This window comes from Lasiosphaeria miniovina (genome assembly GCF_030549165.1).
Source record: "Lasiosphaeria miniovina strain SMH2392-1A chromosome Unknown B0T26scaffold_2, whole genome shotgun sequence".
NCBI lineage: Eukaryota > Fungi > Ascomycota > Sordariomycetes > Sordariales > Lasiosphaeriaceae > Lasiosphaeria > Lasiosphaeria miniovina.
Genome location: NW_026848221.1, coordinates 2,287,096 through 2,304,327, shown reverse-complemented (window position 1 = coordinate 2,304,327; position 17,232 = coordinate 2,287,096). Strand labels below are relative to the sequence as shown.

Here is a 17,232-nt window from a genome sequence, read left to right as displayed (position 1 = left end):
AGGGTTTCTGATGTCCAGCACGGGGCACTTCTATCTAACGTGATCAAAAGCTAGCTATAATGCCCTTACTTAACACATAGATTATCTTCTTTCTCTCCTGGGCGGTATGATTCATAATGTCGTGATCGTTAAAGAAGCCAAGTAGAGAGGACGAGAAAACAAGAAGATGGAACCAAGCAAAAACTAAAGGCAAAGAATGAGGCATTGACAATGGTGAATGGTAGGTAAATGATGAATGGTAAATGATGGGGGCAAGAAAATTCGAGGCTAGAAGTCCTGAAATTTTCTCAAATTTGTCTTGGTTTTCTCCTTCCACGTGTTTTGTGGTATGGAAAATGACCAAGAAACGACATCACCCAAGGGTATTTTGAACGAGCCAGAGAGCGGAGTCACATCGAGACCGAGAAAGAGATATAGAGATCTGAAAAAAAAAGTTTTCGCTATTCGAACGTAGAAACAACAAGGAAATATACCTCGGAGGCGGCTCTCTGAACGTCCAAATCTCTTCTCCCCCCCCCCCCCCCCCCCCCCAAAAAAAAAAAAAAAAAAAAAAAAAAAAAGAGAAGGGTTGGTCAAAGAGCCACGGATCTCTGCCGCGTAGAGGCGAGAGCTCGAGGTATCAACGTATATTTTGGGACATAGTTCGCTGGCCTTTAACCAGACACGTCCACGACATGCTTCCTCGTGGCATTGCACAAGGCGTTAAACGTTATGGGTTCGCTTTGGCCGAATGCATAGAACTGCTGACGGCGTCAGTCGAGAATATAATCTATCGGCGACGATGATTATTGTTGTGGTGCCTGCTGCTACGATGATGCGGCTGCTGCTCCGTTCCTTGGCGGTTCTTGTCGGTCCAGCACTTGTCAACGGCTGCCGTGACAGCGCTAAAGTCATCGGGGACAATGCGACCTATAAAGAAGACTTTGATGTTGTGCTCCACCGTCACAAGCTTGGAATAGTTGACGCGAGACTCTTTCGCAAGACTCTCAGTTCCGTAGTATAACTCCAATTGCACGGGATCAAACCCCAGCTGTGGCTCTCCCTCGAGCATCCGGGGCCTGGCTCGAACATCATAAACAACGCCATGTTTCTGGGGTTTTACACCCCGTTTAGTACATGCCCTGCGTTCATACGTCAAGATTGGACTGCCAACATGTTAGCTGGGTTACGAAACACTTACAGAAGTGAAAATACTCACATGCAGGTGCAATGCCCTTCGTCATTTGCGACTACAATGAAGCGCCGGAAACCGTGATAGAATCTTTGCCCCATGACAGAACGTACTTCAACATCTGTCATATTCTCATTTCGGCCGGCACCTAGAGGCTCTGTCCAAAGAACTTTAAATACCTAGCGAGAGTCAGTGTTAGAAAGTACCTTTGTTGAAGGAGTAGATGCCGCAACTGACCTCTCCCGGTGCGAATTTGGAGGACGGCTCCACTACATAACCTAGTTTGGGCCATTAGTTTATGAAAATATTGTCGAATATATCATTACTCACGGTCGTCCAACTCCGCCTCCTGCCAAAATCCAGGGTTGCCAGTAGTAGGGTTCGCTGCATATCGATAGGTATTGGCGACCCCGCCAACTGGACTGGACGCTCTGGGTGTTGTTTGGCCGGTGTCTTCTTCGTATCCTGGATATGTTCCATAGTCGTAGGATGTCGCCATCGAGGAAGACTCTTCATGGGTGTAGGCACCGCCAACTTCATACCCGCTAGGCTGTTCCGCATCATATTCGGACTCGGTTGTAGATTCCTGGTCTGCAGAGGGTTCCTGGGTTGCTAGGGCATACGTTAGCGACAAGCAGAAAACTGACAGGTACATGATAGTTGAAACTCTCAAGACACGAACTATTATATGAAGAGGCAGATGCCTGGTCTTCAATTATTGCTTCTTTTGCCGTGTAGCTCCCCGGCTGAGGGTCTTCTGGGGTTGACTGCTGGGCGTCAGTGTGGCTGGTCTGGGGGTATTGTTCCCCGTGATAAGGGTACTTTATTTCGTCGCCACCGACTGAGAGTTGCACCGGGTATGGTTCGTCGACATGCGCTGTGTGAAGTTAGAGATGAAATTGCCTGGAGCATGAGAAAGTACCATACCGCTGCCGTAGTTATCCTGATACCCTATAGAGGATTGAGGGAGAGCAGCAGAGCCGGTCTCAAACCCGGAGGCACTTTCAGGGAGCCCATACGGGGACTCTGGATACTGAAAACCCGTTGAGTACTCGCTGGATGGCTCCAAATTCCCGGAGCCAGACGTGACGGTGGGCTTCGCTCTTGGTTGCTGTGAATGTGAATAGAAGGGATCAGGAGATAAATCGACATATTGGTCACTGCCCTGACCCTTTCCAGGCTTTGAGCGAGGTTTCTTGGGCAAGAGTCCCTTGTCCTTTGTCCCATCTCTATTCTTTTCTCGATTGTTTTTCGGCCTGGGCTTGGTGGACGCATCAAGAGAATTTCCTTTGCTCCTTGACGAGGATGTGGCTTGGTCCTGCCAGGGGGCGGCTGCATATGCCTGGGTTGAATCTGCGGGGAGCATTAGCGCAGGACGCACCAGTGCGAAGACCCAGAGTAGCCATACCTCCTGCAATGGTCGGCCCATATGTGTAAGCCTCGTTTCCGCCATGGGCTGCGTCCTGGGTGAACGATGCATCCTGATCGTATGGATCGTGTATGGAAACGCCAGAAAACCCGGCGGTAAGATCGTTGACTGTATTCCCGCGCGGGGTCGTCTGCGAATAGTCATATTCTACCACGTTGCCTAGAGATAGAACCGGCACTCAGTAAGGAACTGAGGCGTGGACATGGAAAGAAGAAAAGCCCGTACCTTGGGGGTCGAGCCTCTGCCTAAAATACTGCTGGTGCTCCTGTGACCAGGTCCATTCGGTCCAGCCGGCGCCGGGCCGCTGATTTGGTCTCCTAGAACTCATCTCGATGGTTCATTGTGAAGGGCAGAAAGATGTGGGATTGGAACGGGGACGGCTTGGGCAGAGAAGCGACATCAGACACGGGTAGAAACGGCGGCGGACGGTTACGGGCCAAGCACGTCCAACTAGTAAAATGTTTGACGAGCACCGAAACGCCCAGACACAGACGTAGGGCCGTCAGGAGAAGCTATTGCAGACTAGTTATTCTTCTTAAGGGGCTTGGCCTTCTGCCTACGCAGAGCCGCAAACTAGACACCAGTGTTGGCTGACCCGCAAAGGAGGGGTGGACTGAGAGCGGAATCCCGAGCTGTTGCTGGCCCGTCTGGAGGATATTAAATGCAAGTTCAATTGGTGGGGGGACGCTCGTGACACAAGACCCCGACCATAATTCGCGACGCAAACTAAACGTCGCCGCCGGCTGATGGCGGGGACTGGAGCGAACGTGGCCGGTCGAAGCTCGATGGCCGCCTGGCTGAGTGGGGCCGAACGGCGCTGGGACAGTGGCTGAACGAGAGGGTCTGCCCGTCTGGCTGTATGTCGGTCGATTCGATCGGGACGGATCGCGAGTGTAGGATGGAAGCGCGGGCTGGGCTGGGCTGGGCTGGCTGCTCTCCAAGTGGCTGGCTCTGCTGTTCTTATCTTCGCCCCAGAGTAAGACGCTCCAATGTCGACGGGCCCCGGTCCACCTTCTTCAAGCGAAAGGTTGGCTCCTCTACTAAGACTCATATGCTTGTGGCGGCTCAGGCGGTCGACAAGTGGGTAGGCTCGTTGTAAGTTTAGCCCAGTGTCCACGGCAGCCCGCACATGTTCGTGCAGCCAGGGCCCACGAAAAAGGCTCCAGACCGGCGAGCGTTAGTACCACAGCCCCTGCCTTGGCCAGTCAAACTCACATCAAGTCAACTTTGAAGCAGCTACCCGACAGGAAGGTGCGAGCCGAGGGCAAAAGGGCGGAGGCTGACTGACAAGGGTCAATGTCACGGGTGCTGCTTGGTGGCCTCGAAATGGCCTGTCGGGAGCCAAAATACACTTTCCGGATTGAGACGAGTGCATGCATGCACCCCCCTCTTGCCTTGTGTATGGACGAACTTGGCCGCGTGCCTCAACACTGTGGGGTTTGATGTGGCCGATGCATTTACCAGGAGCGTGGGGAGATGGAGGCATCACCTTGTCACTTGTGGTGAGGGAGTAACTCTGCATCCACCCGCTCTTGTTGCGCGAGAGATTGTGACGGAGTAGATTCTGTATTGATACACGACATCTATCAAATATCCCGGTATCGTTCTAACAGGTGCTGCTGACGAGGGCAAGTGAAACAGGTATCTTAAGTACATAAGGTACTTAAGTAACCCATTCACATGAGACTTGATGGTGGAAGGTGGAAGGTGGAAGGTGAGAAGTGGAAAGGTGGCAAGGTGAAAGAAAGCAAAGAAAGGGACCTTCCTTAGGTACGGAGTACTGCATCTCGGGTTATTTAATCCTGGCATGGTCCCTTCCGAGGCATGGCTACAGATTACAGAATACCCAGGTACAGTACTCTACGAGGTAAGCAGTAACTCAGACCTTGGCGAATACTGCTCTTTTGGTTGTCAAAGAACATGGAAAGAAACAATACAAGCTTCATGACTCCAACTTGAGCATCAAGGCACCAAATTCACGAATGTATTTTTCTGAGAACTGTGCAAAGTCCTGCCTCATTTTCTGCACCGTTTTCATAATTTCCTTAATTTGGCTTCCTCCAACAATTAGTTAGGGGGCCCCAATAACCGCCACTCTAGTCCTGAGGCGGCGAGGCCAAACCGGTTCAGGGCTGGGTTCTCCCAGTGGCCCGGGCTACCTGCCTTTCCAGGCCCACAACCCCAATCCCTCAAGGTTAGCTTGACACCAGGCCGTTTACACACTTCTTCTACTAGTGTACAACACGCTCTACGTGCCGGCTATTCGTAACCTCAAGACTCTTAGGTTGTCGCTTCACGGATTGCCCTTCTCTAGAACCAACTCCGGCACGTCATTGGCGCCTGCAGGAGAATGTGCGGTCATGGCCATCGAGAATGTTGACAAGGAACGGACGCGCTGCATTTAAGCCAGATGGCGACCGCAACATTCCCGACGGCCCCCGCCCCGACCAGACATGGCACGAATGGGTTCGGCCGTGACCAGACAGCGAGCAGCCCGGGCTTGGCTCCACTACCAGAAGCCCGAAAATCAACATCTCCACCCGTTGCCGCCGCCACTGACTCGGCCCACCCGACAACCGCGAGCCCGGGCCCTATCAGAAACTCGGTTGCTCCACCGACCTCCACCATTCCTCCTCTACACCCAACCCACGGGACCACCGGTTTGATACCCGGCTCGCGCAGCCGCGATGGCACCTCGAGCTCTGTGCCCGTTTCTGAGTCCGATTCAGCTTCGTGGTCAAGGGAGGAGTCGCTCATTAGCTCCGAGGATGACTACCTACCGCCTCCGCCCGCACTAGGGCGCATCCCTTTGGTGTCATCCGCTGCCCTGACCGTTCGAGCTTGGGGCGGTGGTGCTGGCCCACCATTCACATGGCGTCCCACAGCCAGTAGGCATTCGCAGGCCCAGCGAACCGCCCCTGCAGCTTCTCCAGAATCTCGGTCCGAAAATCCAGACGAGGCGGTGACAAGCCTGCCCGCCGAAGCACGGGGCCGGATTTTGTTGATAAAGGTGGAGGATCAACGCGGAAGAATTAAACACTTGCGAACCAACATGGCTGAGAAACGGGAGGGAGTGCGGAAGCTCCGTCGACAAAAGGCCGAGGCCGACAATGCTTTTATGCAACTAATAAGACCGCACCTGGCCAAAAGGATGACAACGGCCCCTACCGACTTAATGGGCGAGCGATTCCATGAGATGCAGAGCATCCGCGATGACTACTATTCCGCTGAATCTGCATACGAGGCGTTGGAGAAAAAACTAGATGGGGAAGAAGACAAGTTGCAGGCGCTGGAGATGGAGTTTTTCCGTCTTTTGTACTACCAAGTTGGCGTGAGTCCCCCCGACGCTACGTCTGTGCAGTATGGGGGGCAACAGGACGAGGATGAGGGCGAGGAAAAACATGCGGCGACGGCGGCTGCAGAGGATCCGGATAACGATTCGGATGACCAAGAGGAGAATGATACATCGGAAGATGATGATGGCAAGGACAGCGACCCGGCATCAGCATCAAGAATCTCCCTATTGGGCATATCTGGCGACCGTGAAGACGATATACACCCCTTATACCAAGAGTTGCTTGACACCGTTGCAGACCGCGAAGACGCCGGCGAGGCATATGACGAGCTGCAGATGCGGCATGATAAAATACTGTATGACCTCGAGATGAAGCTCCATCGCGACCGCGTACGCAACAACCAGGGCAACTTCATGAGCGAGGACGACCTGAAGCTGCTGAGGTTATCACTTGCACAGGTGCCCACGGACGCGAAAGACTTTAGGGCCAAGTTCGGGGTCGGTATTGAAGACGACGACATTGACTTCCTTCGGGGCTTTGAGCACGAAGAAGTCCAGTTGCGGAGGAAGCTAGAACAAGCATCGGATGACGTCGAGCAGCTGAGAAAGCTATGCACAGAAAAAGGTGTGATGCGTAAGAACGCATCGTACAATGAGGAATTTGCCATTTTCTCAGGAAGCAACCGGACTTCTCTGTTGCCCGACGGCAATATGTCGATTGAGCCGCACTCAAGAGTGACGGGCGATCTAGCTCACCCAAAGTTTCCGATCTTGGTCTCAAACCCTTCGCACGTTCTCGACCTCCTCTCCCCAAAGGCGGCCATGGACAGGGCCATGAGGCTGCCCAAGGACTATCCGGCAAACGCTCGGCGTAGAGCAGAGTGCATGAAGGAGCTAGGCATCACCAATCTTATGAAAAAGGTCGAGAGCAAACCAGACTACATTAACCAGTGGCTCATCCACAGATTACGCACGTCTCCGATGGAAGCCGAACTCATGTTTACCATTGCCGAGGAGAGCTTCAAGATTGTCAACCTGCGCAGGTGGCAAGAGGAAGTCCTTTCGTACTGGCGACGAGACGAGGCTGCCCAGCTTTCACCTCTTGACTTTCAGGGCCCGCAGACGGCAAAGGACGAGCTGGGGATCATCGACAATGTCAAGTCTCTTGTGAATTCGGTTATTGAGGCGTCGACTCGGCCAAAGAGCGAAGTTGGCGGTGACCACCACCACCTCCATCATCGTCAAGACCATGATGTCCGATCAGTTCTGAGTTTTTCCTAATCGCCACTATTACTTTTCAAGCTTTCACATTTCATTTTGGCCGTTCCATTTTATACATTGCCCTGTTCCTGGTTTAATATTTTTATCCTGTACTTGGTGTCTCACGCCTTGAGACAATTTCTACAATTCAACAGGCGCAGAGGGCTTGGGTTTGGTCTTGGTCTTAGTAAAATGGGCTCCGGATGAATCGGCGCTGGGAAAATTGCATTAACGGGAACTAGCTTGCTGAGGATTTTCTCGGTCTTTAATGTTGGATTTTGTTATGTGTTGGAAAAATTTAGGTCACCCCTATCATCCATGGCATGGCATGGTTTTGTATAGCGTACCCTGGGCTCTCTCTCGTCTGGCTTGGGCTTGGGCTCGGATTTTGGTTTATTGCCAGAGGCAACAGTCTTTTTCGTGCCGAGTACATTGCTCCGGCTACAAAATTGTAGTGCTAGGTTTTTATTTTAGACGTCACCGCAGAGAACGCAACAAGTGTGTTAATTTAATAGCCTCGTGCCAACTGCATATTGCGATACCCAACACATCTCGGGGTGGGTGGGTTAAAGGGGGAGTGTAAGGGGAAAAAGGGGGTTCAATTGATGACACATTTTTATGTGTCCGTTTCAGCATCCCACGTACCCAGACCGGTTTGACGTTTGGCAGGAGATGGACTGTGAGTTTCCCCAATCATCTACGCCGGTTTAAGAGTTCTGTGGGACACTTGCGACGGATACACCAGAACCACCACTTACAGTTACCTGTGGAGCTGCGAGCACCGCAGAAACAAGCGAAACCGCGATTTGGAATTTCAAGAAAAAGGCTGCATTCCAACATCAGATCAAAACCTTCTCACGGCTTGACGGCCCGAGCCATTAGTTCCAGATGCTGATGGTTGCCGGATTTCGCGCGAAGAATTCACACACACCCACACCCAACACCACCCGCAGTTGCATGCGTGGCACCTTTTGGCGTCAAAAGCTGCTGCAACATGCAACACGTCGGCGGTCCCGCCATTGGGCGGCTTGCTTTTAGTTGCTTCAGTCTTTTGAGCAGCTTGGAGTTGCCACACAACTTGGTAGGCCGCAGAACACGGCAAATAGTAGGTGCACGTATTTCAGCTGTTTTTTTATTACTTATGGAACCACTGGAAGAGATGGGATGGGGACACTCGCTACTAGTACCATTTCGAGAAGACGTGATGCTCATCGCTCAAAGGAGAAAGAACAAGACGCCTCTGTTTACCCTCTCTGTGTCTACGGGTGCGTATGTACATACGGGTCCTCGTCTCCCAGGCTCTATACCCCAGTCTCACTCTAGCTTTGGCGGAACCACAGCCTCACCGTAACTCGTCCTCCAGCGAAAACACTAGGAGCACGGAATCTGTCTTGCTGCACCCGAGGATTTTGATACATACACGGCTTTCCCGGTTCTCGCGTCGCACCAAATCTGCAGACAATCTTGCCATAACGAAACCTAACTACTGTTATTCTCGCAGTAGCATTGCCGTAGCTGTCTCAGCAGAGGCCACAATGCCGCAGAGATGGTAGAGCATCACGCAATCGGCCATGGTGGTTGTGAGCTGGACAAAAAAGCCCAGGCCATGTTTGTGTACTTACTTTCATTTCGATGCTCAACGAAAAGCCGTTTGCACTTTGCAGAGGCAATTTCTCTCCGCAACACGCGAAAATACGAGGTCTGCACGAGCCATATCATATTGCTTAAGTAATAATATTTAGCGGCTGGAGCGGCTCACGCGCGGCAATTTATGAGGGATCATCATCCCTCAGCCCTGCCAGTACCGACAACCACGTCAACACCGCAAGCCATTGAAGTCAACCCCCAAAACTGTCTTGGTGGGGTTGTCTTCCACCTCACCACCATTCCGACAGCCGACAGGTGTGAGCTATGTAATGAACATCACCAGCAGTGGTGGTTCTGTTCCTGGTAACAACCCTTGTTGCCTGGATCCAATGCGAGCCAGATTGGCGGGACAAAAACTTGGCCGGCTCGAGACGAAGAGGTTCCTGAGAATGAAGCCGTGCAGCCCCTGTTAATATTTCCCTCTTGATTCTGCCGACGATACTGATTGGAGTGCTCGGACAAAGGATGGGGTCTGATAATTGCCTTGAATGTGCTCTTCTCCAAGAGCACAAGAAGATGGAAACGATACACCAAGCTCTATTACATCGTGTGCCTACTACTTAGAAGTTCCTGTTTTCATGTTCCATTTTGCCCCCCTGCCGGGTTCGTTCCTAGGCCGTTGCATACTAGTAACGTCTTTGCTTCCTAGAATTACACCTTCACGCTTCTGCTATTTTTCTTTGTCTACACTGTCTCTCTTTGTACCTTTCCACCCTCTTCCTCAGCTTGTTTCCCAAGCCCGAGCCTAACTCATGGGGCTAAAAACATAAAAAAATGCATTGATACTCTCCTGGTCTACTCTGTTTATGTAGCTATGCCGCCGTTTCGTTTCTTTGGAAGGAGGGAGGGCTCTTATCCCTTGAAACTCTAGTCCCTTTGACATCGTCCTGCTTATCCTCCTCGTGCGTCTGGGATGTCCTTCGATTATTCTCACCGCCTGCTGTCCCCCGGAAACTGTCAAACACCCAGCGCAGCCCGCTACTCACCCATTTCTGCCCCGGCTGGCTCGCTGGATTTTTGTCGCTTTTCTTCTTGCTACCATTGTTGCTATTGCTGCTGCGAGAGAGGAAAGCCCCGGGACGAGGTCGCTGTTTCGATGTCTCTTTTGGTGCGAGTCCCGGGACGAGGGGTGAAGCATCGTCGAGGCACTCAACCCCCACCGTTATCTTTTGTGGACATAATGCGCCCACGCCACTAGACCAGACCGAAGCTTTGCATGTCTGCACACGAGGGTTAACTTGGCCCCCGTCGGCAGTTTCATTTTGTTCTTTGGGGGCATGTTCTTCCGGCACCCCGCTGGATGGATGTGTTGCTGTCGCGGAACATGATGGGGTCTGTGTCCAGCGTTCTTCAAGGCCGACAAGCCGGGGATCCTCTTCAGCTGGGGCACGAACGACAACGAGTGGGCCGATTACTTCTTTGCCCTTGTCTTTGCTGCCGGTGCCATCGATGTCTGCGAACCATGAAGGCGCATCTATGACCATGCTCTCCCCCTCCCACTCTCTCTTGTCCCTGTCGTGATCTTCTTGCCTTTGTATTCTCTCCCAGCATCGTCCGTCGATTCCATTCTCTGGCCTATCCAAACGTTGCCCTTTCTTCCCATCCTCTTCTAGAGGAACCTCACACTCGCTTGCCAAGTCTCCATGTATCAATGCCTCGACCATAGCCTCTATTTCTACTGCGCCGCCATCGAAAGAAATGCCTTCACATTCGTTGCCGTGTTCCTTAGAAACCTCTAGACCCAGGCCTATCGTCTCAAGCGCCACGCCGGCACCTTCTACGTTTTGTTCGTTTTCTCCGCTACTGCCGCCCGTCTCCGAATGACTACCTTTGCGCATCTTGAACTTCAATGCAAAGAGCCTCTGCTTTATTCCTTTTTTCTTGGTGCTCTTCTCCTCTCTTTCTTGGCCTTGATGGTCGTGGTGATCTTTGTCGTCTTCAGAAACAAGCGTCCCTCGGCGCCGTCCGAAAAGAGGAATCCGGGCCAGTGCAAAGCGCGACGACAGCTGGCGTCTTCCCCTGATGCTGCTACTATCTCCTTCGTCTTGCTGGTCCTCCTGATCATGGGCGTAAGAGGTTCTAGGCGCAATTGGATTAGCTACTGCTGCTGCTGCTCCCGCCATTCCTGCCGCCGCTGTTGCTGCCGACGACAACGATACTGTCTCGTTCTGATCTGGGTCAGGCTTAGAAACATTTAACGGGAGGAATTGTGAGAGAGGGTCAGACGTGATGTCGTTGCTGCGTCTTCTTTTCTTGTTGCGGTAAATTGCGCCCCGTGTAGGCTCGCGATATCTGCTGCTCCCCAGCCTGTCTTGGTAGTAGTATTGGCGGCGATGGCTCAACACTCTGCAGCTCGCCATGATGGTTTTTGCTGCCAGCCGGGCCTGCCGTGCGCGTTCAGCTTCGTCCTCGCTGCTAGATAACGAGGCGCTACTGCTGTTGCTCTTCCATCTCCATGAATCTTTTGGGCCCGGCAGCGTTCGGGGAAAGGGACCGTCGTAGTTGTTGACATCCAGCGTAGCCCTATATTGTTGCATGTGTTGTTGATCGGGACCCGTGAATGTTTCTGGCCAGGGGCCCGGCACATCCAAAAGCCGGGCGCGAGCGCGGTTCTCCCCGTCTCCTCTTGCCATTCCTCCAACAACAGATTCCTTCGCCTGGACCAAAGGATGACGGCGGCGGTGATAGCCTAAAGCGAGCCCTTCTATTGTCGAGTTTCGTATTATCCCTCTCTTGTGCACATCCGCTCCTTGTTTTGTTGCACCCTTGCACCGCTTGCACCCCCTATCTTGTTCTTCCGTTGGATGTAACGTGTATGCCGGGTTCTTCGTTCTCCCTCGCCGGTACTCGGTAGGGTTGTGACTCTTGACAGACTTGTGGGGAAGAACTCGGTCGTGTGTGCATATGTGTAGATGTATATGTCTAATCGAAAGCGTACTCTCTTTGAAGTTTGTTGGCTAAATATCTTTGAACTCCTTTTCCTCCCTCCTTGGGGGGGACGGGAAGACGGACCGCATATGATGGGGCCACGTCGCGGGTGCGGGTGTTACCTAACAATTGTTTTCCCCCTGGCTAGCCAGGTTGTTTTGGGAACAGGGACGAACGAGGTACCCAACTGTGGAAGGAAATGTTGGAGTGAGCCTGGGCAAGAGTGCTGGGAACTGTACGGCCAGTTAGATAGGTAGATGGGTGGATGGAAACTATGGATGGAAGTTCGAGTGTTAATTAGTTACGGTATGCGCTTAGAGATGATATTGGTGGTGACTGCCTTCTCCATCGATTGGTAGATAGACCCGTGGCGGCTTCCCTTTAAGGACTGCCTCACCTGTCTGGTAAACCAAGAATTGAAGGTAAAGTACTAGTAGTCCAGCCTAAACACTCGGACTTCGAGAAAAAAACGTGCTTGCAGCCTGTGATGTGATGTGTATTGGCTAGCAAATGTGGCATCGGTATGTGCCGGACCATTTATATCAAACATTGGACAAACCCCAATACCACTTATTCCGCAAGTATGATATAACATATGATATAGTAGTAGCACGCTGGTACGGGGCTTATCAGGTTCCTGTTAGTTGAACTCGAGGAGACTGAAAACAACCGCCCTGCCTAGTACTAGGTACTTAGATCGTTGCCACGCGGCTTCGCTTTGAATTGAATTTTTTACATGTGGTTAAGTACAAACCAACCCTCGAACGCCATGATGCCAAAACCCATGACCGCTTCTACTGCATCGCATCAATCCTCATCATCGTCGTCTTGCACTGTGGCTGCTTTCGCCTTGCCCTTGTTGCTTGCACTACCATCGCCGCTCTCTGGGACAGACCCTTGGCGGCTCTCTGATTCCGTGCCAGTTACCCCCACAGGCCCGTCACTACCCTCCCCTCTATCGTCCTGAGTACCCGGGGTGTTCGCTCGCTGGAATCCGAATATGCCTCCTTGAGCCTGGTCACCCAAAAGTTGAGCCTGCCCCCGCCAGTTAGGCGCAAGAGGAGTAGGAGCCGTGACTAGCGGTACTCTTGAATCGGAAATGGGAGGTCTCTGTGCATCAAGCCCCTGGGATGACTCTGGAGGATTACTGGACGCCACAGGTCTGTCTGTCTGGGCTGTGCCCGGAACTTCAGCCGTGGGGTTGGTGGCTGGTGTTGGTTGGAGACTATTCTGCACCTGTGGAGTACCAGACTGCAAAATGTCGCGAATAGGGTAAGATGACGCTTGCGGATTCGGCGGCGGCGGATCTACTGGCGGAGCGCCTCCATCTAACCGCTGAAGAGGGAGAACTGACCACCCAGGGGGGATCACGAGTCCATCAGGCAGGTCTGAACTACCAGATGGGATGGCGTTGCCGTAGTGAGCGCCGCCATGCCTAGTGACCGGTTGTGTGGGCCTCGGCGCAAATGGATGAGGGAATTGCTGCGTAGGGAACATAAAAGGATGTTGTGGCATCTGTTGCTGCTGCTGCTGCTGCTGGGGATGGGGCAGAGCCCCCAGTCCCGGACCAACACCTAGAGCCGCTGCCTGTTGCATTAACTGCTGATAGGCTTGCGATTGCTGTTGCATCTGCTGTAGACGGCCAAGCTCGTTTAGCACAAACTGGAGAGTTTGCACTTCGTGTGCAGTGTTGTTCAGGGTTTGCCTGTCCATCTGAACGCGCTGCGCAACGTCCAACAATTGAGCTCTGATCTGCTCGAGGCTGGGAGGTTGGTTGCTGTTAGGTTGCTGTGTAGTACCCACGGGTGTTGTTGTAGGGGGGTTGGGGGCATTAGCTGGCATGCCCAGCCGTTGAGCCATATCTTGAATATCATTGACACCACCCTGGGCAAACCCGAGTCTAATAGGCCCCAGGTTAAACATCCTAACAGCCGGGTTCTGATTATTCTCCTGGTTATTCGGTGCTCCCCCCTGAGCAGCTTGCCCACCAGCAGGCTGGCCATTTGGGGGTAGCTGAGGCTGCCGGTTCTGGCCGGCAGGAAAGTTAAGCCCCAGCCGGAAGACCATGGCGTCGCCATTTCTAGCGGGCTGGTTTGTGTCTCTGGCGACGGGGCGTCGGCAGGTTGGGCATACTTGCTGACGTTCTAGCCAGCTCTTGAGACACCCAAAATGCAGGATATGACCACAGGGGAGCTTCTTTGCGCGGGTTCGTTCGACTTGACTGGCATCCGCAGGATTCCAAGGTCGCATTTCTTCTCTGCAAATGATGCAGGTATCTTCGCGACCCAGCTCCTCGGCCGTAGCATCCGGGTACTGATCCATATCCTTCAATGCTTGACGGTAGCGAATGAGAGCGCTGAGCCTTTTCAAGAACGACCTCGTCGTTACAAACCAATCGCGGATAATGTGGATCGGCAATCCGTAGAATGTAAACAGGACGCAGAAGAATGCCGTGTAGATTCCAAGCTTGACAAAGTCTTGGAATAATGTTAGTAAATCGGTAAGAGTGGCTTCGTCTCGGGAACACGACGAGTCTCACCTGCGATCAAATCCAATGTCAAAACCCACTGGCCCTTGGCTTCCCAGCCGGGTACTTCGATATCCATCTCATCCACGTCGTCCTCACTTGGGAGCTCCTCAGGATCGGTGTCAAGGGCGGTTCCAGTCTCTCTTCGCCTCAGAATGGCAGCTCTCTCGTCCCTGACCTGGAGTCGGCGGTCTTCCAGACGTTGGCGGGTCTGAATCTTGACAACACGCTGCTCCACAAGCGAAACGATGTAGCGGAGGCCCGTCTGGAACGAGCACACTGTCAGGACAGCGAACTCAAATAAGAACATGACCATCATGGTGGGTCGCGCCTGTTGCACCACTGTGTTGACGGCATAACCGAGTAGCCAAAGATCGTAGGCAATGCTGAGGAGCAGTGAGACGCTGAGACGGGTGTGGAAGAGGCGAGGGTTCGCGGGGGGTTGTTGCTCAAGCACCTCGACACGGCCCTCGCCGATCCATCCCCAAACTTTGCCCGTAACGAGAGCCGTAAACATGACAAGGAAGAAGGCTCCGACCTCTTCGCGGAAGATGGTCATTGCCAGGCAGGTCTCGGTAACCGCGAACCAGGCCTTCTCGTAGAGTTGCTCGATCTCGACGGGTCGGAGGGGGCCGAAGAAAAGGCGCTGGAGTCCATACATGAAGGTGCCATAGACAACGAATACCAAGTTCACAATCGACTGCAAAGATATAGAACGTTAGCGGATGGCGCGGAGGATATGGGATGGCGGATAGTGAGGGTCGTGGCGATGCGGACGGTAAAGACTAACCATCAAAGAGATACTGCTCTGGGCCAAATGAACCATGGACGAGTAGAAATTGGCGCGCTGGTGGAAGGCGGACACGATGACGGCGCCAGCGAGCGCCGCCGAGGCCTAATGAAGCCATGTTAGCTACGGTCAAAAGCTCGTAGGAGCTTCACCCTACGAGGCCGGGCTGACAGAAGGATGGGGAGCATTTGCGACTGGCTTACCCCGACGTACCACCCTAGCCGCATCTTTGATGAACGGCAATGCGTATACAGGTGGGAAAATGTCGAGTCTGTTGATGGGCGAGCTAGCTGGCCATGTTGTTACTATGGTTTAAGGGGGCTATCACGACCCAGAAACGAAGCGGTTTGGTGGCCAATTGATGCCACGTTATAGTAATAACGGCGTACCGAGCTGCGATGCACAGGGCACACTGGATGACGCAGGTAGTGCGGTAAAGCTGCGTCAGCCACAGGATTTGGTTGGCTCGCTCCCTAGAACACCGGAAGCTCGGTAACTTACGCTGTAATTACCGTAATGCATTACATGGTGCGGATCGTGCAGGGAACGGAATACTCCGTATAGTACGGAGTCTGCTAGTGTGTATCCGTACTCGGGCCGTTACTAGTATGGGCTTGCTAAACGGAGCTTACAAACGTACAACCCACCACGAAAGGCGACTTCACTCCTGGACAGCATCCAATCGTGACCTGGGTTGCCTTCCATACAAACTTCCATATCATTTTCTAAATCCACAGCCCTTTGAAGGCTCTTGGGTTTATTTACTCGAGACGAAGAAGATGGAAACAACTTCAAGATACTACCTTAGTCACTAGCCACCAGACTACTCCGTACCTATCTTACCAACCCTCCTGTGCCCTCGATAACTAAGTCGTCTAGGTACCTTGAGCATATCAGTACCACGGCCATGGGATCGCTACCGGCGATTGTTACGCCAGCTTTGCTTGCCTCGATTCAGAGTCATCCTCAGCTACCAAAGCATACATGGTATTTGGTTGCAGCAACCACGCTGTCTCAGTTGAACCGGCCTGATGAGATTGCCAAAGTTTATGAATACGCCACGACTCGGGGTCCAGAGCTTGTGGATTCCATACCCAGCCATGATGAGAGGCTGGTAATTTCCCGACGCATGCGTGAGGCACTGGTAAAGGCCGCGGCTGTAGGCGGCGTTCCCAAGGTACTTACTTCCATTCAAAACAAAATAAGACCCCTGAATTGCAACGGCTTCAGTGACACACAGTCTTCGCGAGAGTTCCTGTCTAGTATCTACGGTTGAGGAGATGAAAGGCTCTTTCGTTTGTCTGCTGACCGCTTCACTCCCCACCTCACCAGACTATCAATGCACTGCTCGAGCTGAAGAAGGTGACACCGCCCGATATGCTAGATGAGCCACAGGCATCACCCTCTCCTACCGGGCGATCATTCGACATCTATAAAACGCCAACAACCGAGATCCTGCAACGTGGCCAGCGTTTCTTCGACGATATCTACGGCAAGATATCCAAGAGGATTATGGGCCAGATGGATCGCTCAGGCACCGAGGATCTTGGACTGGCGGCACGGCTCCTGTACGGTTATATCCTGAGCAACACGAGCGTTCTCAATGCCGTCGAGACTTCGTTTGTCATGATCGCCGCCCTCATCCCTCAAGACGTAGTAGCCCTCCCCATAAAAAACCGCCCACGACCTTTCCCGCTAATTCACCGAACAGGTTAATCCCCAACTAAAAGGTCATTTGAGGGGGGCTCGCAATGGCGGCGCCGCAGTTGAAGAAGTCAAAGCCGTGCGCAATATCGTGGTCGACATATGCGTAGCCTCAGGTATGACCATGCTTGATGATAACTCTCCTGCAGGATTTGGATGGAGAAGCCAGGTTGCCGACATATAATACCTAAAATTCAACCCCAAGTTATTCAACCGACAGAGAACAATCCATGGAACGATCTTAGTAACACGGTGAAGCGTGTGCTTGCATTCCCAGGTTGACGCAGACTTAGCCTCGACCTGGGAGATACCGTGCCGTCACATCTGGAGCATGAGAAGCTAGCAGCTTCACGAGACTCGAACCAAGCGTCTTGGTTCTTCATACAACCGCCCGTCCCAACCGCTCCTATCAACAGGAACAATGCACTATTCCCAAGGACATCCGCATAGCTTCTCACCTTAGACGACCCACCTTTCTCGT

General features: G+C 52.7%; 5 protein-coding genes across 5 annotated transcripts; 2 read left to right on the top strand and 3 right to left on the bottom strand.

Annotated features, from left to right (window-relative positions):
* Nucleotides 1-560: 560 nt before the first annotated feature.
* B0T26DRAFT_694407 (uncharacterized protein) lies at nucleotides 561-3,413 on the bottom strand. The gene is made up of 8 exons (XM_060441240.1): nucleotides 2,826-3,413; nucleotides 2,580-2,759; nucleotides 2,099-2,524; nucleotides 1,854-2,048; nucleotides 1,502-1,783; nucleotides 1,409-1,449; nucleotides 1,199-1,350; nucleotides 561-1,145 (listed from the first exon to the last, which is right to left on the bottom strand). Exons 1-8 carry the CDS (start codon nucleotides 2,926-2,928, stop codon nucleotides 770-772), a joined length of 1,755 nt encoding a protein of 584 aa, XP_060300250.1. The 5' UTR covers nucleotides 2,929-3,413; the 3' UTR covers nucleotides 561-769.
* On the bottom strand, nucleotides 2,950-3,932 carry B0T26DRAFT_133542 (uncharacterized protein). Its single transcript, XM_060433364.1, has 2 exons — nucleotides 3,889-3,932; nucleotides 2,950-3,760 (listed from the first exon to the last, which is right to left on the bottom strand). The coding sequence occupies exon 2, from the start codon at nucleotides 3,649-3,651 to the stop codon at nucleotides 3,157-3,159; it is 495 nt and encodes a 164-aa protein (XP_060300249.1). The 5' UTR covers nucleotides 3,652-3,760; nucleotides 3,889-3,932; the 3' UTR covers nucleotides 2,950-3,156.
* Nucleotides 3,933-4,665: 733 nt separating this feature from the next.
* B0T26DRAFT_133621 (uncharacterized protein) lies at nucleotides 4,666-7,300 on the top strand. The gene is made up of 2 exons (XM_060433366.1): nucleotides 4,666-4,794; nucleotides 4,885-7,300. The coding sequence occupies exon 2, from the start codon at nucleotides 5,011-5,013 to the stop codon at nucleotides 7,174-7,176; it is 2,166 nt and encodes a 721-aa protein (XP_060300248.1). The 5' UTR covers nucleotides 4,666-4,794; nucleotides 4,885-5,010; the 3' UTR covers nucleotides 7,177-7,300.
* Nucleotides 7,301-12,118: 4,818 nt separating this feature from the next.
* Nucleotides 12,119-15,445, bottom strand: B0T26DRAFT_694400 (uncharacterized protein). The gene is made up of 4 exons (XM_060441239.1): nucleotides 15,251-15,445; nucleotides 15,048-15,152; nucleotides 14,270-14,957; nucleotides 12,119-14,207 (listed from the first exon to the last, which is right to left on the bottom strand). Exons 1-4 carry the CDS (start codon nucleotides 15,272-15,274, stop codon nucleotides 12,538-12,540), a joined length of 2,487 nt encoding a protein of 828 aa, XP_060300247.1. The 5' UTR covers nucleotides 15,275-15,445; the 3' UTR covers nucleotides 12,119-12,537.
* A 509-nt stretch (nucleotides 15,446-15,954) lies between these two features.
* B0T26DRAFT_637103 (carboxymuconolactone decarboxylase) lies at nucleotides 15,955-16,935 on the top strand (the record flags this gene model as incomplete). Its single annotated transcript, XM_060436900.1, has 3 exons — nucleotides 15,955-16,224; nucleotides 16,380-16,703; nucleotides 16,759-16,935. 3 exons carry the CDS (start codon nucleotides 15,955-15,957, stop codon nucleotides 16,933-16,935), a joined length of 771 nt encoding a protein of 256 aa, XP_060300246.1.
* Nucleotides 16,936-17,232: the final 297 nt, after the last annotated feature.